At 39.5% G+C, this 27,573-nt stretch overlaps 1 protein-coding gene across 1 annotated transcript in view; it reads left to right on the top strand.

The window, feature by feature from the left end:
- KIFBP (kinesin family binding protein) overlaps positions 1-24,147 on the top strand; it is a 57,495-nt gene extending 33,348 nt beyond the window's left edge. The window contains exons 3-7 of the mRNA XM_068982443.1: positions 6,887-6,966; positions 7,270-7,453; positions 9,975-10,059; positions 18,255-18,370; positions 22,763-24,147. Coding sequence (XP_068838544.1) covers positions 6,887-6,966; positions 7,270-7,453; positions 9,975-10,059; positions 18,255-18,370; positions 22,763-23,638 — 1,341 coding nt within the window. The 3' untranslated portion in view covers positions 23,639-24,147. The remainder of the gene's footprint in view (positions 1-6,886; positions 6,967-7,269; positions 7,454-9,974; positions 10,060-18,254; positions 18,371-22,762) is intronic.
- The last annotated feature ends 3,426 nt before the right edge of the window (positions 24,148-27,573 follow it).

Here is a 27,573-nt window from a genome sequence, read left to right as displayed (position 1 = left end):
TACAGCAAGACCTGCTTTGGGGTTGCCAATTACAGTACAGTTGCTAAGATAAGCACTCAACAGCTTGTATCGTTACCTCTTTTTTGTATTAATTTTTATTTTTTATTGGAGTAAGATTTAAATGTTTTGTGTGTTGTATGTGAACAGAATTTTTCGTGTTACACATATTCATATGTCTTCGTATGTTCAGGTTCTTTTCCCAGTTAGGTTATTACATTGTTGATCAGACCTTCTATGGTAGATATTGCTCCTTATTATCTGTTTTTTAGAAATAGATTTTGTCCACCCCAAGTTCCTAATTTACCCCTTCCCCGCTGATTTTCCAGTCTCTGACTCCTTTGTGTTTTCCCAGTTAGTGCATAGGTGTGTATGTGTGAATTGCACTTGTAATTGATGTCTTACGATTTTTCCCTTTCTGAAATCTTGCTGAACTTCCCTTGGTAGGATTATTTCTAGTTTCAGGTAGGTTCCAGGAATTGACATCATCACATTCTTTTTCATGCCTGAATCAGACTGCGTTGTGAACATTTGCATTTCTTCTTTATCCATTTGTTTGTCACTGGAAAATTTTTTTGGCTTCTGTGTGTTGGTGTTTGTAAAAGGTGCTAAAGAGCACTTTCGAGTTCCCGTGTTTTTTTGAATTTTGGTTTGCTCTGCACTGACTTCTATGAGTGGGACTACCAGATCACTGTCAGCTGTGGTTTTACTGATCAAGCACTCTTATACTGTTCTCTCTATTCTCTCTAGTGGCTTCTACCATTGACATTTCAGCAGCAACATAGGAAGATCTTCTTTTAACCCCATTGTAGCAGTTACTGTGTGTGAAGAAAGCTGAGTGCTGAAGAATTGATGCTTTTGAACTGTGGTTTTGGAGAAGACTCTTGAGAGTCCCTTGGACTGCAAGGAGATCAAACCAACCAATCCTGAAGGAAATCAGTCCTGAGTATTCATTGGAGGGACTGATGGTGAAGCTGAAGCTCCAATACTTTGGCCACCTGATACAAAGAACTGACTCATCCTGATGCTGAGAAAGACTGAAGGCAGGAGGGGAAGGGGAAGACAGAGGATGAGATGGTTGGATGGCATCACTGACTCAATGGACATGACTTTGAGCATGCTCCGGGAGTTGGTGATGGACAGGGAAGCCTGGCGTGCTACAGTCCTTGAGGTCACAGAGAGTCGGCCATGAACGAGCAACTGAGCTGATGTATATGTGCAATGGGAAAAGATGCTTCTTGATTATGGCCAGTTAGAACAGTGCAAAGATATACCTGGTTTTAGTTTTGAGTCTCATGTCTTTAATAATGTATCACAGTCTGTATGTTTGTGGGTGCCTTTTTTTTTTTTTAAACACTTTGAGTTGTTTCCCTGTTGAAATTGACTTCTTGAAAGTGTTCCCTGGTTTAATTGTTTTCACTTGCTTAACTCCTGGAAATTACGAGGCATGTACCATATACATAAAACCTGCCAGTACTTGTGAATAGTCTTTCTGTTCCTTCAGGCAATAGTTTTCAGGTTGCTGTTGTGGGAATTGGCCACAAGGCAGAAGCATTTCTTCTTTCTCAGCTCTAGTTACCCTGGCAAACTGCCAGAGCCTTAGAGCAAGTCCTGGTTTGGGTTTTTAAATTACAATGCAGTGTGCCAGAAGTATCACCCAGAAACTTATGCCTTGTTACCTCTTTTTTGTATTATTATTATTTTTTTGAGTAACATCAAAACACATGTTTTGTGTACTTTAGGTGTATAGCATCTTTTCCCATTGCATATATACATCAGTTCAGTTGCTCATTCGTGGCCGACTCTCTGTGACCTCAAGGACTGTAGCACGCCAGGCTTCCCTGTCCATCACCAACTCCCGGAGCATGCTCAAAGTCATGTCCATTGAGTCAGTGATGCCATCCAACCATCTCATCCTCTGACTTCCCCTTCCCCTCCTGCCTTCAGTCTTTCTCAGCATCAGGATGAGTCAGTTCTTTGTATCAGGTGGCCAAAGTATTGGAGCTTCAGCTTCACCATCAGTCCCTCCAATGAATACTCAGGACTGATTTCCTTTCCATCAGGATTGGTTGGTTTGATCTCCTTGCAGTCCAAGGGACTCTCAAGAGTCTTCTCCAAAACCACAGTTCAAAAGCATCAATTCTTCAGCACTCAGTTTTCTTCACAGTCCAACTCTCGCATCCATACATGACTACTGGGAAAACCATAGCTTTAACTATACTGATCTTTGTCAGCAAGGTAATGTCTCTGCTTTTTAATATGCTGTCTAGGTTGGTCATAGCTTTTGTTCCAAGGACCAAGTGTCTTTTCATTTCATGGCTGCAATCACCATCTGCAGTGATTTTGGAACCCAAGAAAATAAAGTCTGTCACTGTTTCCATTGTTTCCCCATCTATTTGTCACGAAGTGATGGTACCAGATGCCATGATCCTTGTTTTTTGAATGTTGAGTTTTAAGCCAGCGTTTTTACTCTCCTCTTTCACTTTCATCAAGATGCTCTTTAGTTCTTCTTCACTTTCTTCCATAAGGTTGGTGTCATCTGCATATCTGAGGTTATTGCTATTTCTCCCAGTAATCTTGATTCCAGCTTGTACTTCATCCAGCCTGGCATTTCACATGATGTACTCTGCATATAAGTTAAATAAGCAGGGTGACAATATACAGCCTTGATGTACTCCTTTCCCATTTTGGAACCAGTCTGTTGTTCCATGTCTGGTTCTAACTGTTGCTTCTTGACCTGCATCCAGATTTCTCAGGAGGCAGGTAAGGTGGTCTGGTATTCTCATCTCTTGAAGAATATTTCCATATATATGTATACTTGTTCGGATTCTTTTCCCAGATAAGTTAATACAGAGTAAGTATTGAGTAGACCTCCCTTGGTTGATAGTTTTTTTTTAATCCTGTGCTTTGTAGGCAGTGATTTGTATTTGTTCATCCCATCCTCCTGATTTATCCCTAGAAGCATCACTATGAACAAAGCTAGAGGTGATGGAATTCCAGTTGAGCTATTTCAAATCCTAAAAGGTGATGCTGTGAAAGTGCTGTACTCAACATGCCAGCAAATTTGGAAAACTCAGCAGTGGCCACAGGACTGGAAAAGGTCAGTTTTAATTCCAATCCCAAAAAAAGGCAATGCCAAAGAATGCTCAAACTACCGCACAATTGCACTCATCTCACACACTAGTCAAGTAATGCTCAAAATTCTCCAAGCCATGCTTCAGCAATACGTGAACTGTGAACTTCCAGATGTTCAAGCTGGTTTTAGAAAAGGAACCAGAGGAACCAGAGATCGGATTGCCAACATCCGTTGGATCATTGAAAAAGCAGAGAGTTCCAGAAAAACATCTACTTCTGCTTTATTGACTGTGCCAAAGCCTTTGACTATGAGGATCACAACAAACTCTGGAAAATTCTTAAAGAGATGGCACCACCAGATCATCTGACCTGACTTCTGAGAAATCTATATGCAGGTCAGGAAGCAACAGTTAGAACTGGACATGGAACAACAGACTGGTTCCAAATAGGAAAAGGAGTACTTCAAGGCTATATATTGTCACCCTGCTTATTTAACTTTTATGCAGAGTACATCATGTGAAATGCTGGGCTATATGAAGCACAAGCTGGAATCAGGATTGCTGGGAGAAATAGCAATAACCTCAGATATGCAGATGACACCAACCTTACGGCAGAAAGTGAAGAAGAACTAAAGAGCCTCTTGAAGAAAGTGAAAGAGGAGAGTGAAAAAGTTGGCTTAAAACTCAACATTCAGAAAACTAAGATCATGGCATCTGGTCCTATCACTTCATGGCAAATAGACGGGGAAACAGTCAAAACACTGACAGACTTTATTTTTTTGGGCTCCGAAATCATTGCAGCCATGAAATTAAAAGACGCTTACTCCTTGGAAGCAAGGTTATGACCAACCTAGACAGCATATAAAAAAGCAGAGACATTATTTTGCCAACAAAGGTCTATCTAGTCAAGATTATGGTTTTTCCAGTTGTCACGTATGGATGTGAGAGTTGGACTATAAAGAAAGCTGAGCGCCGAAGAATTGATGCTTTTGAACTGTGGTTTTGGAGAAGACTCTTGAGAGTCCCTTGGACTGCAAGGAGATCCAACCAGTCCCTCCTAAAGGAACTCAGTCCTGAATATCCATTGGAAGGACTGGTGTTGAAGCTGAAACTCCAATACTTTGGCCACCTGATGCGAAAAACTGACTCATTGAAAAGACCCTGATGCTGGGAAAGATTGAAGGCAGGAGAGGAAGGGGAAGACAGGTTTAATGCCATCACCGACTCAATGGACATGACTTTGAGCAAGCTTCAGGAGTTGGTGATGGACAGGGAAGCCTGGTGTGCTGCAGTCCATGAGGTTGCAAAGAGTCGGACACAACTGAAGTGGATGGAACTGAGGCTAGTTTTCAAGTTGCTGTTGCCTGAAGCGGCCACAGGTGGGCAGCATTTCTTCATCCTCATACCTGTTTTCCCCGGGAAGCAGACATTGAACCTTAGAGCAAGTCCTGCTTTTGGGTTGTAGAGTGGAATGCTCCAGAAGAAGCACCCAAAAACTTGCCTTTGACTAGCTCTCTTTTGTATTACTTTTTTTTTTTATTGGAGTAACATGTAAATACATGTTGTGGGTGATTAACATGTACAGAATCTTCCTGTTATACATATACCTAGATCTTTGTATGCTCAGATTCTTTTCCCATATCAGTTACTGAAGAGTGTTAATTAGGTCTTCCTTTGTAGAATATCACTTGTTGTTAATTATGTTTTATGGGTAATAGATTGTATTTGTTCATTCCAAGTTCCTAATTTATCCCTTTCCCGCTTCCTATTGTTACCATAAATTTGGTTCTAAAGTGTCTGAATCTGTTTTCCCAATTAGTTCATGGGGTGTGCAGATTACACCTGCAAGTGATATAAAATTTTACCTTTCTGATTCTGACTTCATTTAGTAGAATTATCTCTGTTTCACATAGGTTCTGACAGTTGGCATGATTACATTCTTTGCTGCCTGATCAAATTGCATTGTGCACAGGTTCCACTTCCTGCCTGTTCATCAGCTCACGAACATTTGCTGCTTCCGCGTCTTTGCTGTTGTAAAAGGTGCTGCAGCGCACGTTGGGTGCCTGTGTCTTTTCAAAGTCTGCTTCTCTGCCATATACTCTTTTAAGAGTGGGACTGCTGGGTCGTATAGTAGGTGTGTGTTTTTCTTAACGAAAGGCACTTCTGTACTCCTTTTCATAGTAGGTGTACCAATTTACTTTGCTACTAACAGTGTGGAAGTGTGCCTTTAGCTTTTATTGTTTGTAGAAATTTTGATGATGGGTTTTCTGAGTGGTTTGAGATGATGTCTCATTTTTAATTCTGAGTTGAATTTTTCTAATTAGAAAACAGTTTTGAGCATGTTTTCATGTGCCTCTTAGTTGTGTGTTTTCTAGAAAATTTTTTTTTAGGTTGTCTGACCATTTTTGATTAGTTTAACGTACATTTTGAATGTGCATTTTTAGGCCATTAACACTTTTTCTGAGGAATATATCACCAAATTAAATTTTAAAAGCTGTGGATATTCTACCTTAGTTTTAAAAATTTCCTCATAAAGTGCTAAGGGCAGAGCCTCACAAAGCCAGATTGATGTGTTTGTTGCCTTTATGAGTTCAGGATCATCTTACACATGACATTGTTAGTTTAAAATGTGAAGATTGTATCTCATTAAGCACTAGTATTAATTAGCATTTAATGTCATTATTTCATTTAATACTATTATTACCTATATTTCATTAAATACTAGTATTAATATAAAAACATAAAACACATAGCAGAATTCTTTGTTCTTAATTGTACCTTTTTTTTTAAGAGACTGGTTTGACTGTGTTACAGTATGATGTGTGATATAGTATGTACATAAAAAATACATTACTTCCTCTCATCAGGACAGGGCTAAGCATTCAAAACAGCCCTCAAAGTTGTGAAGGAGGTTTCTGAAGAATATTTTGTTTGCCTTAGGCCTTGCTTCCTGTCTTAGCCATTTTTACTTTTTGTGAATTCTAGGAACAGAAGTGATCCTTTTAATGTTTGCATCTAGAATATAAGATCACATTTTTTTTTTAAACGGAAACCATGGTTGCTATTTGAAGTTTAGTCAATTCAGTTTAAAGCAGAGGAGCCTGTCCTCCCGGAAGTAGAATGAGGCAGTGGTTACGTAGTTCTCGTGTTTTTTGGAAGACCTCAGATACGTTTTTTTATATGTATTAACTCAGTGAATCCTCATAACTACTTGTTGAGGTAGATGTTTATTATCCTTAGTTTATAGATGAGGAAACATAACAAGGTTGGAGTAACTTGCCCAGGGTAATAAATGATGGAATAACTGACTTTGATTTCCCTGTGTTGATTCCCTGGGGGTAATCTTTGTATGCTATCCTTGTTTCCCTGACAATATTAGAATAAATATTGGAAACTTTGATTTTTACTGGTGGTCAGCTTAGAACAGTGTTGCTGTGAGGACCTTATATACATTTTGTTACATGTCATGCTTATGTAAGTTTTCAGAAGAGCTTTTGTTGTGAGAAGATTAAGACTTAAGATACCTATAGAATTATACCTCTCTAAAAATGAAAATTTTTTAAGTGTATTTGAAGTTACTCCTGAGCAGCAATTAAAGTCTCGTTAAGTGTGAGCCTGTATGTATTCTGTTTTTATTTGTTTGACTCTAAGATTATTGTTAAGAAGTTACTTCCTGGATAGTATGTGAAAATGAACTAGTTAAAAATGAAGTAAAAATTTAAAAAAATAAAATAAAATTTGATTTCTCAAGTTCCTCCAGAGGAGGGTGCTTGGTGTTTACAGTAAAAATTTAGTTTCTTTTTCTTTGATTGCAGATTGGGAGTCCTCCTCTTGACCCTACTGAGCATTTTCTTCCTGAAGAAGAGAAACTTCCTGAACAGGAGAGATCAAAAAGGTGAGCAGGTCTGGAAATCAGCCCTTACAGGTATTTCCCCATAGTGTGTTTGAGATGATTGCTCAATATTTTCCCTTTCAAGGCAAAGGTTACAGAATGTGGATTCTGACATGGATTAAAACCTTCATTTGCTACTTCTTAGATGCATTACCCCGTTTATATCTGGGGCTCAGTTTCCTTATCTGTCAGATACAGTAGTCATACGAACTGGAGGGTCAAGATAAAAAGTTCCTTATAAATTTGATAGATTTGAAAGTTTGTTATAAATTATACACTGTTACAGAAATATTTTTTCCTTTATAGATTTGAGAAGGTTTACACTCATAATCTGTATTACCTGGCTCAAGTCTACCAGCATATGGAAATGTTTGAGAAGGCTGCCCATTATTGCCACAGTACCCTAAAACGCCAGCTTGAGCACAACGCCTACCATCCTATGGAGTGGGCTATTAATGCTGCTACTTTGTCACAATTTTACATCAATAAGGTAAGCTTCTCAGAGTAGTTACCTACCAGTGTTACCAATAGTGTGTATAAAAATAGAGCCGAAAGAAAGTATGTTGAAAATGTCTTTTAAAAACAGATAGCTTGTAGTTTATGATGTAAACTAAATAGAAAAATGCAGTCCAGTTTGCCAGTGTACTAAAGTTTGTAGCTTTTTGTTGCAGTAATCCTTTTGAATCTTAAAATAATTTTATCACGTCCTACATGTTTCTTAAGAGTAATTCTTTTTTGATACCAGTAGGCTATCTCTGTTTTAGTGAAATGTTACCTTAAATTGCAGATTTTATCTTGTAGATTTAACTTTATGCATTGGTAATCTGGCAAATGTGAGAATTTGTCTGAGGAAGTTGACTGTTAAATGTGGGCTTTGATAGAAGGATGTAATGCTCTCAGTTATTCCTTAGAATTAACTCCTTTGTGAAACTTATTCTGTGTTGGGAATGTCTTGCTTAGTTCCAGAGTTCTAGGTGGTTATATTTTTTCCTAGAGTATTACACAAGGACAAATTTGAGCTTTTTCATTGCTTTCAGAATTATCCTGGATTATGAAGATACCTTTTTATTTTTTTATGTAGATATATTCTTAATTGACCTTTTAAGTTTTTTAGCCCTTAAAAGAATTTTTAATGCTAAAACACTTTAAAGCCTCCTTTTTCAGCCAGATTTTATATTAATTCTCAATATCTCAGAAATAGAAATAACTTTTCTTTGTATTTTGAATTCACATGCCTCTGAAACTTTGGTAATTCTTCGCTTATCAGAGTTCTTTCTTAGATCTCTCTTTATCTGCTGCTGTATCCTTACTGGGCCTATATCCTTTCTGAGTGTCTTGTTAGTGCTGGTTCTATAAATGCGCCCTGTGTTTAAAGTATTGTCCCACAGAATTTCATTCAGAAAAGCTATTAGCAGGAGAGAAAGGGCTGTGGTGACTACAGCATCGCTTCTAGGACTTTGGTCTAAGATCAAGCGTGTAAGTAATGCTACTGCATATATCAGAGCATTCAGTTAAATCTAAATCTCATTAATTCATTTCATTGTGATCATCAAAACTTACCTGGGGCTTCTGCTTGTGGCATCTTTCTTAATAGTTCCCAGAAGCACCTTATTTTGTTTAGCAACTTTAAAATTATTCGCTGTAATTGTACTAAAATATCCAGATGTTAAAGTGTAATTACAAGTTTACAGTTGTTAAGCATTGCTTATGTAGAGCATGCAGTAAATTTCACGAGGGCCTCCCCCACCCTGTGCTTTTATATTTGTTCTTTTTTTACCAAAGTGTTCTGTAAGTTTTGTTCCAACTAAGTTAAAATGTGAAGAGAGATTTGAGCCATTTAAAAAAAAATACAATCGTCATTTATATCACTGTCATTTCGTCTGGTTCCATGAGATTTTGCTGCGTAGTGAGTCCCTACCCTGCAGGTGCTAAAGTCCCACATTTACCAGCCATGTGGAGGACAGCACGCACACTCACTGTTAGTTCCAGCAGTGGTCACTTTCAGATAACCAGTCTGGACAGTGCTGAAGTGATAATGAAGAAGTTATAGAGCAACAATTAAAATTTCTTTATGTAAACTGTAACTTTCTTTTGGTTTTTGAGGTTTAACACCAATATTTTGATCTGTAGATACTGCTGGGCTAGTACTACACGTGGTACCCAGCTGTGCTCAAGATGGCTTCTGAACTTCCCATAATTCAGATACATTGAGTGCTGAAATTTTAAAGTCATAGTCAACTGTTAAAAGCCACCTTAGCAAAATCAGTGTTACTAATATGAAATAGACATTTAACAAGGGTGGCTTGGTTCCATCTAAAATTTGACTTTTAACTTGGTACTTCTGCTGAGTATTCCTGTGACTTACATGGCACATGTGAAGTAAGTAACAAGGAGATCTTCTTCAAGGGTTTGAGAAGCTTACCATGCCCAGGTTTGAATTGTGAAGTCTTCAACTGTGTTGGTAAAGCAGTTCCATAGAGTTCGTCTGTGGAAATCTGTTGACTTGGAAAGATTTCAGAAGACAGGAATCTCTTATCAGTATTTATCCTGCTTGCCTTTGAATGATTGGATTTAAAGGGGACCTCTAAACCTGAGAAAGATGAAATCTTCCAGTCAGAATGTAAATGGTCTACACATTGATCATACAGGGAATTCGGCTGTTCAAACTGAAGCTTAGAGGATGTGGAGGTGGGGTAGGACGCTAGGATGATATCCGTTCTTTTCTGCTGATTGATTCCTGGAGGGGCTAGTTTCCAATCAGCAAGCATTTCTCCAGGCAGTTTGGATTATTAAGAGTTTGAGGGTATTGTTATTTTAATCTTTAAGATAGTTTTTTAACCAAATAATATTCAGACATGTCTTACATACTTTCTTGTTTAGTTACCATACAGGGTCTCCTTAGTAGTGGTTTTTACCTGCATTTGTAGCTGTTCCCATATTAAGAGACTATGCAAGTATCTATTGCAAATAAGGTTTTGTGATAATTGAATTTATTCTTATTTCTGCAACAGCAATGCTTTATGGAGGCCAGACACTGTTTATCAGCTGCTAATGTCATTTTTGGTCAAATTGGAAAGATCCGAACCACAGAAGACAGTAAGTTTATGTGTACATGTTTGATTATATAAATTTAAAAAAAAATCTTTTTATTTTGAAATCCTGTTAATTTAGAAAATTCAAGAACAGAACAAAGAATTACCATAGGCCCATCTAAATTCACCAAGGTTTTGCCTCATTTGCAGAGATGTTTAGGCTCCAAGTACCCCCTAATACTTCAGTGAGTTTTTCCTAAAAATATTTTCTTACATAATCATAGAACAGGAAATGTAACATTGACACAGTTCTTTTACTTATAATTTATTTTTAGCAGCTGTCTCCATAATGTCCTTTGTAGCAGTTTCTCTATAGTACTAGTTTCTCTCAGTTCAGTTCAGTCGCTCAGTCGTGTCCGACTCTTTGCGACCCCATGAATCGCAGCACACCAGGCCTCCCTGTCCATCACCAACTCCCGGAGTTCACTCAAACTCACGTCCATCGAGTCGGTGATGCCACCCAGCCAGCTCATCCTTTGTCGTCCCCTTTTCCTCCTGCCCCCAATCCCTCCCAGAATCAGAGTCTTTTCCAGTGAGTCAACTCTGCATGAAGTGGCCAAAGTACAAAGTTTCAACTAGTTTCTCTAGTACTTTAAAAAAGTTTTATTGACGTAGAGTTGATTTATAGTGTTGTTAGTTTCTGCTGTACATCAAAGTGAGTCAGCTTTGCATATACATATATCCAATCTTTAGATTCTTTTCCCAGGGGCTACCCTGGGGGCTCAGATGGTAAAGATTCTTTTCCCATGTAGGTCATTACAGAATATTGAGAAGAGTTCCTGTAGTATACAGTAGGTGCTTATTAGCTATCTGTTTTTTATATAGTAACATGTGTATGTCAGTCCCAGTCTCCCAGTTTCTCCCTCCCCTCCCTGCTTTCCTCCCGGGTATTCATAAGTTTGTTTTCTACGTTTGGGACTTCATTTCTATTGTATAAATAGGTTCATTTGTACCGTTTTTAAGATTTCATATATAAGTGATATCATATGATACTTGTCTTTCTCTGACTTAACTTCACTCATATCTCTAAGTCCATCCATGTTGCTGCAAATGGCATTATTTCTTTCCTTTTTTTTAATGTCTGAGCAGTAATCCATTGTATGTATGTACCAGGTCTTTATCCATTCTTCTGTTTATGGACATTCAGGTGGCTTCCATTTCCTGGGTATTGTAAATAGCGCTGCAGTGAATATTGGGCTGCGAATATCATTTTGAATTATGGTTCTCTATGGATATATGTCCAGGAGTGGGATTGCAGGATCATAGGGTAGGTCCATTTTCAGTTTTTTAGGGAACCTGCATACTGTTGTCGCATCTCTCTAGTTGTCTTTAATCTGGACCAGTTCCTCAGCTTTTCTTTCATCAGGCATTTTTGAAAAAATATAGACCTCTTATTTCATAGATTTTCTACCATTTGGTGTTTGTTTCCTTACAGTAAGATTCAGATTATACATTTTTGGTTGGAATACTATATATGTGATATGTCCAAATATCTAGTTTAATTATAGTGTTTCACTTAGTTTTATAAATCACAGCACAGTCAGCATGTGTATTTTAGCCAGTCAGAACCAAAACAAGCTGTCACTTCACATCTGTTAATTGGCCATTATCAAGAAGACAAGAAATAACAAGTGCTGGTGAAGGTGTAGAAAAGGGACCCATGTGCACTATGGCGGTATTGTAACCACCATATTGGTGTGACCACTATGACAAACTGTATGGAAGCTCTTCAAGAAATTAAAAATAGAGCTATATATGATCCAGCAATTCTTGGGTGCATTTGCCCCTTGGTGTCCACCGGAGATTGGTTTCAGGACCACCCCCCCACCCCCACCCCCAGATAACAAACACCTATGGATGTTCTAGTCATAATGCGTATAACCAGCACACATCCTCTCTTGTATACATTAAATCATCTTTAGAGTATTTACAATACTGAGTACAGTGTGAATGCTGCGTAAGTAATGGACAACATGTGGCAAATTCAAATTTTGCTTTTGGAATTTTCTAGAATTATTTTAAAAATTTTATTCTATATTGGAGTACAGTTGATTACCAGTGTTATGTTTCAGGAAAACAGCAGAGCTCCCTGTGCTCCACAGTAGGTCCTTGTAGGCAACCTATTTTAAATGTAGCAGCATCTCTTTAGTGGCCGACTGACATTCCACTGTGTGTGTGTGTGTCACACCTTTTCGAGTTAATCTGTCAGTGGACATTTAGGTTGTTTCTGTGACTTGACTGCTGTCAACAGTGCTGCAGTGAACACTGAGGTGCATGTATCCTCCTGAGCCGTGATTTTCTCCATGTATGTGTCCAAGAGCGGGATTGCTAGATTGTATGGTAGTTCATCTGTTTTTAGTTTCTTAAGGACCTTCCATACTGCTCTCCATCGTGGCTGTACCAGATTACATTCCTGCCAACAGTGGGGAGGGCTCCTTTTTCTCTGTACCCTGTCCAGCATTTATTATTAGTAGACTTTTTGATGATGGCCATTCTGACTAGTGTGGGGTGATACCTCATTTCTCTAATGAGTAGCAATGTTGAGCATTTTTTCATGTGCCTCTTGGCTACCTAAATGTCTTTGGAGAAATGTCTATTCAGGTCTTCTGCCCATTTTTGATTAGGTGGTTTTGCTGTTGAACTATGTGAGCTATTTTTAAATTTTGGGGATTAATCCGTTGTCCATCACATCATTTACAAATATTTTCTCCCATTCTTTGGGTTGTCTTTTCAATGGAATATTACTCAGCCATTAAATAGAATGAAATAATGCTATTTGTAGCAACATGGATGGACCTGGAGATTATCATACTAAGTGAAGTAAGACAGAAAAAAAGCAAATATCATATGATGTCACTTATAAGTGAAATCTAAAAAAGATGATACAAATGAACTTCTTTATAGACGAGAAACTGAGTCCCCACTTTGGAGAATAAATTTATGGTTACCAGGCTTGAAAATTGGGAGAAGGGTTAGATTGGGAATTTGGGATTGACATGTACACACTACTGTATTTAAAATAGGTTACCTGAAAGGACCTGCTGTATAGCATAGGGAACTCTGCTCAATATGCTGTAATAACCTAAATGGGGAAAGAATTTGAAAAATGATACGTGTATATGTATAACTGAATTACTCTGCTGTACACTAACACATTGTTAATTAACTATGCTGCTGCTGCTGCTAAGTCGCTTCAGTCGTGTCCGACTCTGTGCGACCCCATAGACGGTAGCCTACCAAGCTCCCCTGTCCCTGGGATTCTCCAGGCAAGAACACTGGAGTGGGTTGCCATTTTCTTCTCCAGTGCATGAAAGTGAAAGGGAAGTTGCTCAGTCGTGTCTGACTCTTCACAACCCCATGGACTGCAGCCTACCAGGCTCCTCCCCCCATGGGATTTTCCAGGCAGGAGTACTGGAGTGGGGTGCCATTGCCTTCTCCATAATTAACTATAATATTGAAAAAAAACCCAAACAGTAATATGCCCACATAGGACCTTTGAGCACATTTTAGTAAGGTATCAGTTCAGTAACTTTTGCTTCTAGACCTTAAGGAAGTCAGTTACTCAGATCCATAAGCTATAATCCATAAACTATGTCTAAAAAGGAAAGATCAGGGGCTTCATATCTTTGAATTTGCCTACTTGCTACAATCTACTTATAACCCCAAGATTATTACTCGAGGCACTTCTATGGTCATTTGCAGAGAGCCAGAGGGTTTGAGACACCTGAGGTGCACATTACCAGCTGAGGTTGAACAAGGTAACGCTCTGCCTTCTCATGTCAAGCCCTCATACTATAAGCAAGTATTCTTTTTGTGGTCTATTTAGTTCCACATTTTTCAGATTTTTCTGCATTTTGTTGTTTAAAATGGCCCCCAGCTGTAGTGCTGAGGTGGTATCTAGTGTTCATAAGCACATGAAGGCTGTGATGCACCTTCTGGAGAAAATACAGTGTTATGTTCACATAACCACCATGAATGATGAGAATCAGCTGTATATTGTTTCCTTAGAATCCAGGTAGAAAAGTTTTACTGTTGGGATTAAAAATCACCTTTTCTACAGAACCAAACATTCATATGAAGGAGATGATCCAGCTGAATAGTGACTTACATCACTTCTGGGAGATGAGCAACTTGCTTCTCCCCAGGTAGAGCCGCTGTCCCAATCTCTGCTCTCTGAAATTGGTTGGGGGACTCTGCAACCTTGCGAAGGCTCAGGACAGATAAAAATCAAACCTACTTGTTCTGTACAACAGGCTGAACATCATGATAATAGGTGTTGGTTTCTAACAAGACACTTAAAATATCTAAAGTGTGTGTTCTTACTAGGGATGAAAATGGTTTTTTGGAAAGTGAAAAGTAAATCTTAGCTATTACAGTGGTATGTGGAAAGATAGAGAAAAAGAAGAAAAGAAATCTTGCCATTTTTGACAACATGAATGGACCTTTAGGGCATCATACTAAGTGAAATCAGAAAATGGCACACACTGTATGATTTCACTTATATGTGGAACCCAAGAAAACAAAACCCCAAACACAACTCCTAGGTACAGAGAACACATTAGTGGTTGCCAGAGGTGGGTGTGGGTGAATGTGTGAAGGGCATCATAAAATTTATAAGTCACGGGGATGTAAGGTACAGCATAGTGTGTGTTATAATGTATTGATTGCATATTTGAAATTTGCTAACAGAGTAGATCTTAAAAGGTCTCATCCCAGGAAAGAACATTTAACTATGTATAGTGACAGATTCTAGCTAGACTTACTGTTGTGATCATTTTACAGTATTTAAAGATATTAAGTCATTATGTTGTATACCTGGAACTAATATGTCAGTTATCTCAGTTTAAAAACTGTGTTGGTCACCTAACAAGTTTTATGATAAAGTAACTGTATCATTAAGGATCAGAAGAATACAGAGGCTGAGTTAGAGGAATGTACATTATAAAATTAATTTTTTTCCTCTTATTACATTCAATTAATCATAGATTGGTTGAAGTCTAAAAGGTATTTGTCCAGAAAAAAGAAATAGTTGATGAGAACTAAACCTCCAGTGAGATGTTTTGTTTTTACTATTCAAAGTAGAAAGTTAAAACATTGGCTGTGTTCAGTATTTTTTAAATGACTTTATTGAGCAGCCTTATATGTTGTTAGAGTATTTGTTGAAAATAATTTTATCAAGCACGTTTTAAATGGTGTAAACTCTGACCCAGTAAATTTCACATCTAGGAATCTATCTTAAGGAAATAATTGAAAATCCAGACAAATCTATGCACAGAGATCTTCCTGTTTAGAGTTGTTTGTAAAGAGGAATTGGAAACAATGGCCAGTATTAGAAGAATGACCGAAGTATAGAAATATATTTCTATACATTGTACATGATGCTATACTTAAAAATGACGTTAAAGAGTTGATAGTGATAAGTATGTTGTGTTAGTCACTCAGTCATGTCTGACTCTTTATGACCCCATAAACTGTAACCCACCAGGCTCTTCTGTTCATGGAATTCTCCAGGCAAGATTCCTGGTTTGGGTTGCCATTCCCTGTTCCAGGGTATCTTCCTGATCCAGGGATCGAACCTGGGTCTCCCGCATTCGGAGCAGATTCTTTACCAGCTGAGCCATCAGGGAAGCCCTCATTTTATTACATTTCACTGAATTAAAAATGTTTTGTGGCAACTTTCGAGCAGTTGATCAATACTGTTTTTCTAAGAGCATTTTCTCAATTCGTGTCTCTGTCACACTTGGGTAATTCCTATTATTTCACACTTTTTCATCATTATTTGTTATGATGGTCTGTAATCAATGTTCTTTCACTGTTGAAATTGTTTCGTGGTGCCACTAACTGTGTCCATATAAGATGGTAAAGTTAATTGGTAAATGTGTTCTGACTGCTCCACTGACTGGCTGTGGTCTTGTGTCTCCCTCGCTCTCCTTGGGCCTCTCTATTTCCTGAAGACACAGCATTATTAAAATTAGATCAGTTAATAACCCGACAGTGACCTTGAAGTGAAAGGAAAAGTTGCACATGTCACACTTTAAGCTAAAAGCTAGAAATGAGTAAACTTAGTGAGGAACCCATGTGAAAAGGGGCCAGAAGATACTCCCTCTTGTGCAAGTTAGCCAAGTTATGAATGCAAAGAAAAAGTTGCTGAAGGAAGTTAAAAGTGCTACTCCAGTGAATACACAAATGATAAGAAAGCAAAACAGCCTTACTGCTGATACTGGAGAAAGTTTTAGTGGTCTGGATAGAAGATCAAACCAGCCACAACATTAAGCCAAAGGCTAATCCAGAGCAAGCCTCTAATTTTCTTCAATTCTGTGGAGGCTGAGAGAGGTGAGGAAACGGCAGAAGAATAGTTTGAAGTTGAGATTTAAAGAAGGAAGCCGTCTCCATAACATAAAAGGGCAAGGTAGAGTAGCGAGTTATCCAGATCTAGCTAAGATCATTAATGAAGGTGGCTACACTACACAGACTTTTAGTGTGGCTGAAACAGCCTTTTGTTGGAAGAAGAGGCCATCTAGGACTTTTCATAGCTGGAGAGAAGTCAGTGCCTTGCTTCAAAGGACAAGCTGCTGACTCTCTAGTTAGGGGCTAGTGCAGCAGGTGATTTTACCATTCTGAAAATCCTAGGGTCCTTAACAATTATGCTGATTATGCTTAATGCTAGTCATGCTACCTGTGCTCTGTAAATGGAGCAACAAAACCTGGATGACAACACATGGCTTCCTGAAAATTTTAAGCTCATCGCTGAGACCTGTTCAAAAAAAAAATTCCTTTCAAAGTATTATTGCTCATTGACTGTACCTGGGTCATCCAAGAGCTCTTATGGAGATGTACTTAGGATTAATGTTTGCTAACACAACATTCATTCTGTAACCCATAGATCAAGGAGTCATTTCGACTTTCAAGTCTTATTATTTGGAGAAAAAAATCACAAGGCTATCACTGCCGTAGATGTGGCTCCTCTGATATATCTGGGCAAAGTAAATTGAAAATCCGCTGGAAAGGATTCACCATTCTAGATGTCATTAAGAAGATTTGTAATTCATGGGAAGAGGTCAAAATATCAACATTAACAGCAGTTTGGAAGAAGTTGACCAGACCCTCAGGGATGATTTTGAGGGTTGCAAGACCAGTGGAGGCAGTAACTGCAGATAGAGTAGAATTTTCATGAGAACTAAAATTACAAGTTGAACCTACACTACACAGACTTGAACCTACACTACACAGTGGTCCAGTGGCTAATACTCCATGCTCTCAAAGCAGGGGACCGACATTTGATCCCTTTTCAGGCAATTAGATTCTATATGCCACAACTAAAGCTCTCATGTGTCACAACTAAGACCCAGTGCAGCTGAATACATAGCTAAATAAATACTTTAAAAATGTTGAACCTGAAGGTTTGTCTGAGTTGCTGTAATCTCATGCTAAATTTTGACAGCTGAGGACTTGATTCTTAGGGATGAGCAAAGAAAGTGGTTTCTTGAGATGGTGTCTACTTCAGGTGAAGATACTGTGAAAATTGTTGAAATGACAACAAAGGAGTTAGAATATTACATAAACTTGATAAAGTAGTGGCAGGGTTTGAGAGGATTGACTGATTTTGAGAGAAGTTCTACTGTGGGTAAAATGCTATCAAACAGCATTGCATTCTACAGGAGGCAGTGTTCCTGGAAGAAAGAGTCCATCAGTGCAGCAAACTTCCCTGTTGTCTCTTTTTAAGGAAGTGCTATAGCCTCCCTACCCCAGCCTTCAGTAACCAGTACCCTGATCAGTCAGCCATCATCAAGGAGGCAAGACCCTCTAACTAGCAAAAAAGATTATGACTCTCTGAAGCCTTAAATGATGTTTAGCATTTTTTTTTAGCAATAAAGTATTTTTTAATTAAAATGTGTACATTTTTAAGACAATGCTATTGCACACTTAATAGGCTACACCATAGTGCAAACCTTAACTTTTGAGGTGCTTGTACTCAAAATTTAATGTATGTGGTAACCTTAGTTTCTACCTGTAGGTAATACAAAAGAAAAAAACTAGAAAGAACCTCTGGGTGGTAGGAATTTTGGGTGAGTTTCTTGCCGCTGCTTCAGGTAGGACTTGTTATTTTTATAATCAAGAGCGATATAAAGAAGAATGGCGTACACAGTGAAAATTACAGTTGTGACCATTGGCTCACACAAGTCACGTTGTACCTTTTAGCTACGGAAGCTGAAGGAGATGTGCCAGAGCTTTATCACCAGAGGAAAGGGGAAATAGCAAGATGCTGGATCAAGTACTGTTTGACTCTCATGCAGAATGCCCAACTTTCCATGCAGGTAATACGGTCAAAAGTGATGTTTTCTGTCTTAAACAGTAGGATGTAAGTAAAAGCTTGAAATGGGAAGTGTGCTCATTGGGCTCACTGCATGTGTGTTATTCATGGCGTGCGGAAAGCTTATTTCTTGCTTTCCCTGTCTCATCCTGTTCAAATCTTAGTCTTCCATTAAGGCTGTCTCAAACAGCATCTCTTCCTTCAAGACTTGCCATTGGATAGAGCATAAGCCCCACCAGAGGGGAGTCTTCATCATATTCATACTGTGTACTGATTTCTAGACATAACAGGTGCTCAAAAACTATTGAATGTATATACAGTTCTTAAACCCTACGGATCTCTTCTCCCTCAAGAGCCCTCCCTAAGTCACTTGACTTTTTATTATTGTTACTCATATTCTTATCTTATTCCTTTACCTCTTCTTAGACTGTAAGCAACCTGATGGCAGGAAATCTTACTAATCTTTATATACTTTAGACAGTAAATATATATGCTGATAAAAGGATAAGTATGAATATATCTGGAAACAGCCCTGCTAGTCGGTGGCTGTGTCTGTGTGGCAGTTAACTTCTCCTTGTCTCAGTTTCCTCACAAGTAAGACGGAGATAATAATAGTATTTAATAGTGTTCCTGTGAGTTAAATATGTATAAAGGGCTCAGAAAGTGTCCAAGAGGTAACTAAGTCCTCAATCACTGTTAACTGTCATTGTTGATACCATTATTATTAATCCATACTTAATGGATTCTAGTTCCTAATCAGAGCTCTGGTGGCTCAGATGGTAAAGAATCTGCTTGCAATGCAGGAGACCCAGATTCTATCCCTGGGTCAGGAAGATTCCCCTGAAGAAGGGACTGGCAACCTGTTCCAGTATTCTTGTCTAGAGAATTCCATGGGCAGAGAAGCCTGGAGGGCTGCAGTCCCTGGGGTCACAAAGAGTCAGACACAGCTGAGAGACTAACACTACAGAGGAAAACAAATCATTTGGATGCATATTCTCCAGGAGACTTTCCTGGAGGGGTTTCATGCCTCTTTTCTGTTTATATGCATTAAAGTTTAACCATTTTTTACTAGTAAATATAGAACCTTGTGAAACTACTATACAAAATAAAAGCAAACAAACCGCAAACCCCCAGAAGCAGGAGTGTTTCAAAGGTGAGAGCACTTTGGAAGTCAAGGGTAAAGATGAGGCATATTTGGAAAAGGAAGGGTGAGGGGAGAAGAACTAGGGAGTTTCATGTCTAGAGAAATTGCAGCCTGGAAAATCTGCCAGCATTCTTCTGCTCAGAAAGCAGTCTAAAAAGTGTGTAAATAAAGACACCACCAGGAAGCACGGTAAGTAAACAAGATTAGAGGCTTAGGCCTGCATTTGAAGTGATTGTGTCAAGCAGAGTGCCTGTGGCTTACTCTTGCCATTCCTTTAGTCTGTGCTTTCCAGACTGGGCACTGGAATTTACCACTTGCTTGTATGGCGTCCACTCCAGTACTGTTGCCTGGAAAATCCCATGGGCAGAGGAGCTTGGTAGGCTACAGTCCATGGCGTCGCAAAGAGTAGGACATGACTGAGCAACTTCACTTTACTTGTTTTAAACTCACATAGTGACCACACTGCTAAATTACTCAGATTTCCTTTAATCTGGCTGTTACCTTAACTTCATCCTTTGATCATCTGCTTACCTGAAAAGCCTTCTTTAATTCAAGTTTAATAACATATACAAATTTAAGTATTTATTTCTGACAGGTTTATAGTAGTCATTGTACTATGATGAACAAAAATAGACCTAGTTTTTTATATCATACGGAAGTGCAACTTTAGTAAGTTCCACAAAGGAGAGACACAAGATAAAAAAAGTCACAATGGGAGGAAGTAACATCTGAAGGAAGCTCTGGGAATGCGTAGGAATTTCTAGACTGGAGAAAAAGCACAGCATTCCAAGGAGCTGAAGGAGCATGTTGAAAAGTTCTGAGGTGTAGGGAGCATGGTGGTGGAAATGATGGAGCAAGGCCTGTGAGGCTGGAGCAGAGAGAGCATGTGTGAAAGAAGACCGAGTTAGAGAAGGGCTGGAACATGCCGGGCCTTCCGTAACTGGAAGCCTTGGCGAGGGGTGGGAGGGTTTGGACTGATCACTTGGGTGGCAGAATGGAGGATTGAGGGAAGGCAAGCGTGGACGAGGAAGATTACTCAGGTCACTGGAACAGTGGGGGTGAGATGTGAAGGGAGCTTGGGCTAGGATGGTGGCAGAAGAGATGGTGGAAAAGAGTGGGTGCAAGAGGTTATTTAGGGGGCAAGACAGAAAGGATTTGATGATAGACACGAAGTGTGGGCTAAGAGAGGAGAGAGACATCAAGGATGATTCTCCCGCATCGGCTGGCTGTCCAGATCGAGGGAGTGACCTTCACTAAAATAAGAGTCGAATAGGAACCTGTTTGTGGAAGAGGGAGAGTTCCATTGTGGACATATTGAGGATGAGGGGTCCTGGTCTCCCCAGAGGAGCAGGAGGTGTGTGAGGCGCTTTAGTTATGGGTCTGGAGCCTAATAAGAGCCTGGTGTACCTGAAGATTTGTGGGTCCTCCTCCTGTGGATGGCAGTTGCAACCATGGGCACAGATGGAGACAGCTATGTAGAGCTGTGCTGAGCAATAGAAATAGGAAACGAGCTACTTAGGTCACTTTAAGCTTTCTAGTGGCTACACTGTGCTCAGTGCTGAATCGCTTTAGTCGTGTCCAACTCGTTGTGACCCCATGAACTGTAGCCTGCCAGGCTCCTCTGTCCTTCGGATTCTCCAGGCAAGAATTCTGGAGTAGGTTGCCATGCCCTCCTCCAGGGGATCTTCCTGACCCAGGGATCGAACCCATGTCTCTTATGTCTCCTGCATTGGCAAGTGGGATCTTTACCACGAGCACCACCTGGCAAGTGGCTACATTAGACAAAGAAAAAAGCAGGTGAAATTAATTTTAACTTGTATTTCTTCCACCTAGAATATATAAAGAAATATTCATTTCTATTTGTCATTAATACTAAAAAGTTGTTGGACTATTTTATAATTTGTACTAAGTCTTGGAAATTGGGTGTATATTATTTTACACTGATCACATCTTAGTTTGGACATTTCAGATGCTCAGTAGTCATGCACACGCAGCACATGACTTTGTTCTGAGCAATGCAGATCTAGAGAGAAGACTTTTCAAATGAAGAGAAGAGCTGGCCTTGGGGCTGACCGCTGGTTATCTGATGTTTAATTTTATCGTCCAGGAAGAAAAGAATGAACTGACTCTTTTTCTACCATCTTAGTTCCTTCCTCTTTTTTTTTGCCCCAGGAGGTAGGGGAGATAACTTTAACTATGATGGTAGATTTAACACTGTCTTTATTTTAATATCTCTGAGAGATCTAGAGCATTCCTCTGTAGTATATTTTATTAAATAACTTAGCATAAACATCATGCTGTTAATGGAATTTCTTTGCAATATTTTTAAGACAGATTTCAGCCTTACTCTAATGTTAAAATATCAATACTAATAATGTATTACATGTATGTAATATTTCTTAGCTCTTACCATTTTCATATGCATTTATGTTATCTGAAGGAGTAACTATAAATGAATTAGTTCCCCAAAGAGGAAAGTAATAAACAGTTTAGTTGTGTTATTTACTTTTTTCCTAGTTTCTTTCATTTTTAATTACTTGGAATATAGCTAGAAAGAAGTCAGGATTTCCTGGTGGTCCAGTGGCTGAGACTCCACGCTCCCAATTCAGGAGGCCTGGGTTCTATCCCTGGGTCAGGGAACTAGATCCTGAATGCCTGCAAGTAAGAATTTGCTTGCCACAAACTAAAAAATCCCACATGCCACAGTTAAGAGCTGGATCGGTCAAATAAAATAGATAAATATTTTTAAAAAACTAGGAGTTTTAAAAAGATGTGGGCTTCCCTGGTGGCTCAGGTGATAAAGAATCTGCCTGCAATGTGGGAGATGTAGGTTTGATCCCTGGGTTGAGAAGATCTCCTGGAAAAGGGAATGGCAACCCACTCTAGTAATCTTGCCTGGGAAATCCCATGGACAGAGGAGCCTAGCAGGCTACAGTCCATACGGTCACAAAGAGTTGGACACAACTGAGTGCCTAAAAGATGTGATTATAATACCTCCCTCCACCAGGTTGGGAAGTAAGAGGGTTTTCTTGTCTTTACTCTTGTGTGTTAGTTGCTCAGTCATGTCCGACTCTTTGCAACCCCATGGACTGTAGCCTGGCAGGCTCCTCTGCCCGTGGACTTCTCCAGGCGAGAACACTGGAGTGGGCAACCATTCCTTTCTCCAGGGGATCTTAAATTTGCTTTAGTACTGGCAGCAGGAGACAAGTCAGTGTCTGTCTTCCTTAACCATAATTTATTTTTTTCTTTCAGGACAACATAGGAGAGCTTGATCTTGATAAACAGTCTGAACTTAGAGCTTTAAGGAAAAAAGAACTAGATGAGGAAGAAAGTGTTAGGAAAAAAGCTGTGCAGTTTGGAACCGGTGAACTGTGTGATGCCATCTCTGCAGTGGAAGAGAAAGTGAACTATCTGAGGCCTTTAGATTTTGAAGAAGCCAGAGAGCTTTTCTTAACGGGTCAGCACTATGTCTTTGAGGCAAAAGAGTTCTTTCAGATTGATGGTTATGTCACTGACCATATTGAAGTTGTCCAAGACCACAGCGCTCTGTTTAAGGTGCTTGCATTCTTTGAAACCGACATGGAGAGACGGTGCAAGATGCATAAACGCAGAATAGCTATGCTAGAGCCCCTGATCGTGGACCTCAATCCACAGTATTACCTGTTGGTCAACAGACAGATTCAGTTTGAAATTGCACATGCTTACTATGATATGATGGATCTGAAGGTTGCCATAGCTGACAAGCTGAGGGATCCTGATTCACACATTGTGAAAAAAATCAATAATCTGAATAAGTCAGCACTGAAGTACTATCAACTCTTCTTAGACTCTCTGAGAGACCCAAATAAAGTCTTTCCTGAGCATATAGGGGAAGATGTTCTTCGCCCTGCCATGTTAGCTAAGTTTCGAGTTGCCCGCCTCTATGGCAAAATCATCACTGCAGATCCCAAGAAAGAGCTAGAAAATTTGGCAACATCATTGGAACATTACAAATTTATTGTTGATTACTGTGAGAAGCACCCTGAAGCTGCCCAGGAAATAGAAGTTGAGCTAGAGCTTAGTAAAGAGATGGTAAGTCTTCTTCCAACAAAAATGGAGAGATTCAGAACCAAGATGGCCCTGACTTAATGATCCTTGTTTCTAATGACAGAAGATGTGCAATATTGAGGAGATTTTTTCCCCCTTAGTTAAACAGACCCAGTTCCATTGTGATGTTTAACCTAATAGCCAGGCGAGTGCTGTTTGAACTGGAGATACAGTCAGACCAATTGAGTCTTTGCTAGGACCTTAATCAGCATAATTAATAATTTATACCTAATTATGTAAATACATTGCCTTGTTAAAGTGACATGTGAGTGGTATTTTAGATTGCTCGTTTCCTATTTAAATATAAGCCTTTTCTGCCTCATTTTCAAAAAGTAGGTTTTTTGTTGGCTAATATTTACTTGATGGATTTGTTAAGGGAAAAAATGCTGGCTAATATACCTGGGGGGCAAGCTCTTACTGTATTAAAATTGAAAAAGTAGCTTCTTGTAGTTATTCTTCGCAAAATGTTTACTTTCCTAAAAAAAAAAGTTTCCTTTCTGAGATATTAAAAAACTAAGTTATGTTGTAAAATATTGTAGTATGTTTCATTATAGAGAAAAAAGGGCCTTGTTGGAAATATAATAAATTGACTTGTTTCACTAACAAAAGCTTCCATTTATTCTCTTGTCTTCTTGTAAGAATTGGTTTATTTTTGATACTTCAAAAATATTACCTTATTTGAAGCCAGAGAAGACTATTTCTTTGGTAATGTTGTACAGAGAGAACACATAAAATCTTACTGAGTAGCCTTACTGAAATACGACCATGCACCAGAAAAGTTCTGCTGGCTCCAGTTTCTCAGAGGATCCTAGTATATTGGTGAACCTTAAAGCCTTGTTGAAAAAAGATCTGTACATGATAACATTGTTAATATATGTTATATTAGATGCAGGATTGAAATGGAGCTCCTGGTCAGATAGTGCAAAATTCAAGATCAGTTGTAAAATTTGATACAGAGAATAGCGCTGTATGTTAACCTAGTCCTAAGCTTTCTGAAGCCAAGCCTAAGATTCTGTAATGTTGATGTATGTGTGGTAAATACCTTACTTTTCCTTTGAGTTCAGTTTGCTGGAGGGGGTCGGGGGTGTGAATCTTTGAATGTAACAGCATTGTGTGATTCACTGAATATTTAATACATTAAATATCTACTGTGGGTCAGGCACTGTTCTTGCTTTTCTGAGCTTAGAGGATACAATAATGAAGAAGATCAACAAGGTCCTGTTCTCAGGGAGCAAGTAAATAGAGAAGCGAGAAGATTTCAGGTCATGAATGCTTTTAAGAAAGAAACCAGAGGGAATTCCTAGTGGCCCAGTGGCTAAGACTCCCCGCTTCCACTTCAGAGGGCCCAGGTTTGATCCCTGGTCAGGGAACTAGATCCCACATTCTGCAACTAGAGATCCTGTATGCTGCAACTGAAAGAGCCTGCATGCCACAGCTAAGACCAGTGCAGCCACATAAAATAAATATTTTTTTAAAAAGGAACCAGAATGTCAACCAGGTTGACATTTAATGGGAAGTGGAGCTTGTTTAGTGAAAGTGACCTGAAAGGCTGCTGAAAAGGTGGGAAGTGACAGTGAGATAAGAATTTAATGGGCTGAAAGGGCAGAATCACTGCAGCCATGACATGCAGAGACAAGTGCTCCTTGGAAGAAAAGCCGTGACAAACCAGGAAGCATATTAAAAAGCAGAGACATTACTTTGCCGACAAAGGTCCATCTAGTCAAAGCTGTAGTTTTTTTAGTAGTCACATACGGATGTGAAAGTTGGACCATAAAGAAAGCTGAACGCCAAAGAATTGATGCTTTTGAAATGTGTTAGAGAAGACTTCTTGAGAGTCCCTTGGACTGCAAGAAGATCAAACCAGTCAATCCTAAAGGAAATCAGTCCTGAATATTCATTGGAGGGACTGATGCTGAAGCTTCAATACTTTGCCACGTAATGTGAAGAACTGACTCATTGGAAAAGACCCTGATGCTGGGAAAGATTGAAGGCAGGAGGAGAAGGGGACGACAGAGGATGAGATGGTTGGATGGCATCACTGACTCAATGGACATGAATTTGAGCAAGCTCGGTGATGGACTGGGAAGCCTGGTGTGCTGCAGTCCATGGGGTCGCAAAGAGTTGGACACGACTGAGCGACTGGACTGAACTGACTGGAAAGAGCAGCAAAATCAGTATTCTTTGGGAGAGGATTCCAGAGACTATGAGGCCCTCAGGCTGGACTGAGCTTAGGAAGGAGTTCTGAATTTGAGAAGCCAGGAAAGGCCTGTGTGACTGCGGCAGAGGAGGAGGGAGCCAGATGGCGTGGGGCAGGTGTGGGAGAGGACTTTGTGGACGAGGGTAAGGAGGTAGGGTTTTATTATAGGCTTAGTGGGAACATTTGCGGATTTTTTTTTTTAAGGGAGAACATGATCTGATTGGCATATTAACGAAAAACTGATCTGGGTCCTGGGGGGAGAACAGATTGTAGGGAGACGGGGGGAAGTACCGAAAGAGAAGCAGGGAGACAAGCCACATTCCATTAGGATTAATCCAAGGGCAGTCGAGTAGGGGTGGAGAGAAGTGGATAGCTTCAGAATGTGCTTTGGAAGTAGAACCACAGGACGTGCTAGAGGATTATGTGGAAGGCCTGAGAGGGAAAGGAGTTAAGAACCATATTAGGCTGAAGTGTGCAGGAGAAGCTCATGTCTCCGAGGGAGATGCGGGGTTAGAATAGAGTTCTGTTTAGGATATTAAGATACTTTAGATGGAATGATTGCTAACGGCCTCTTTTAATCAGACTTGAAAGTGAAGGGATCAAGAGGAGGCAAAGAGGGGAGGGAGGTTGACTGGGGATGTGAGACGGCTCTGCATCTCAGGTCCACTCATTTCTTCAACCCTCTTGAGAACTGACTAGAACAAGTCCCCCTGTTATAAGCCTTTCCTGATATGGCCGTTTTGTTCTCAACATTATTCAGTCTCATAACTTCCTTTTATAGCCATTCAGGTGTTTCCTTAACTGACTGAGCTATTTTTGTGTGCTGCTGCTGCTGCTGCTAAGTCGCTTCAGTCGTGTCCGACTCTGTGCGACCCCATAGACGGCAGCCCACCAGGCTCCCCCGTCCCTGGGACTCTCCAGGCAAGAACACTGGCGTGGGCTGCCATTGCCTTCTCTGTGTGCTAGTTGTGCTAAACTCTAAAACATGATCTGTAAGGCACAGCCTCTTAAACCCTGATAGCTTTTCCTCCTCTCAACTGTTACTCAACTTGCATTTAAAAGGTAAAGTTCAACTGTAACAGGCACTGGTCTTAAAACCAGCCTTTATCCTCGTAACCATCAACATACTTTGCTATTTTCTATTTGCTATCTAGTGACTTTTCATGTTTTAAGACTTTATCTTAAGTTATCAGCAGAAAATCTGGCTGCTTCATGGCCTGCACTGTTCACAGAACCTGTTTCACAGACTGCTTTCCTGAGTGCAGAGTTCCAGAGACAGCTGTTCTCTGAGACTTAATAGTTGCCCTGGATTAGTAGTTCTCGAACTTGTTGGTCTCAAGGTCCCTTTGCACTGAAAATGGAAGATGCCAGAGAGCTTTTGTTTTCTGTAGGTTATAAGGTTATATCTTTCTGTGTTTACCCTATTTGAAATCTAATTTTGGGAAACTTTAATAATTTAATGTTAGTAAATCCATTGGGCTTTTTTTTTTTTTTTTGGATGCACCCTGTGGCATATGGGATCTTAGTTCACTGACCCGGGATCGAACCCACAGCTTGTGCAGTGGAATTGCAGAGTATTAACCACTGGACCACCAGGGAAGTCCCTGGATATAAACAGTTTTATGAAAAAGTGGAAAACTTTACATTTACTTTAGAAAAAGTGGCATACTTTACATTTTTGAAACATAATGTCTGACTGAATAAGAAACAGGTTGATTTTCATAATTGGTGTGATGTAACATGTCATGTAGCCTTTGGAAAACCCCACTGTACATTTGTG

Source organism: Capricornis sumatraensis, chromosome 10 (genome assembly GCF_032405125.1).
Source record: "Capricornis sumatraensis isolate serow.1 chromosome 10, serow.2, whole genome shotgun sequence".
Lineage (NCBI taxonomy): Eukaryota > Metazoa > Chordata > Mammalia > Artiodactyla > Bovidae > Capricornis > Capricornis sumatraensis.
This window is presented reverse-complemented; position numbering and strand designations above follow the sequence as displayed.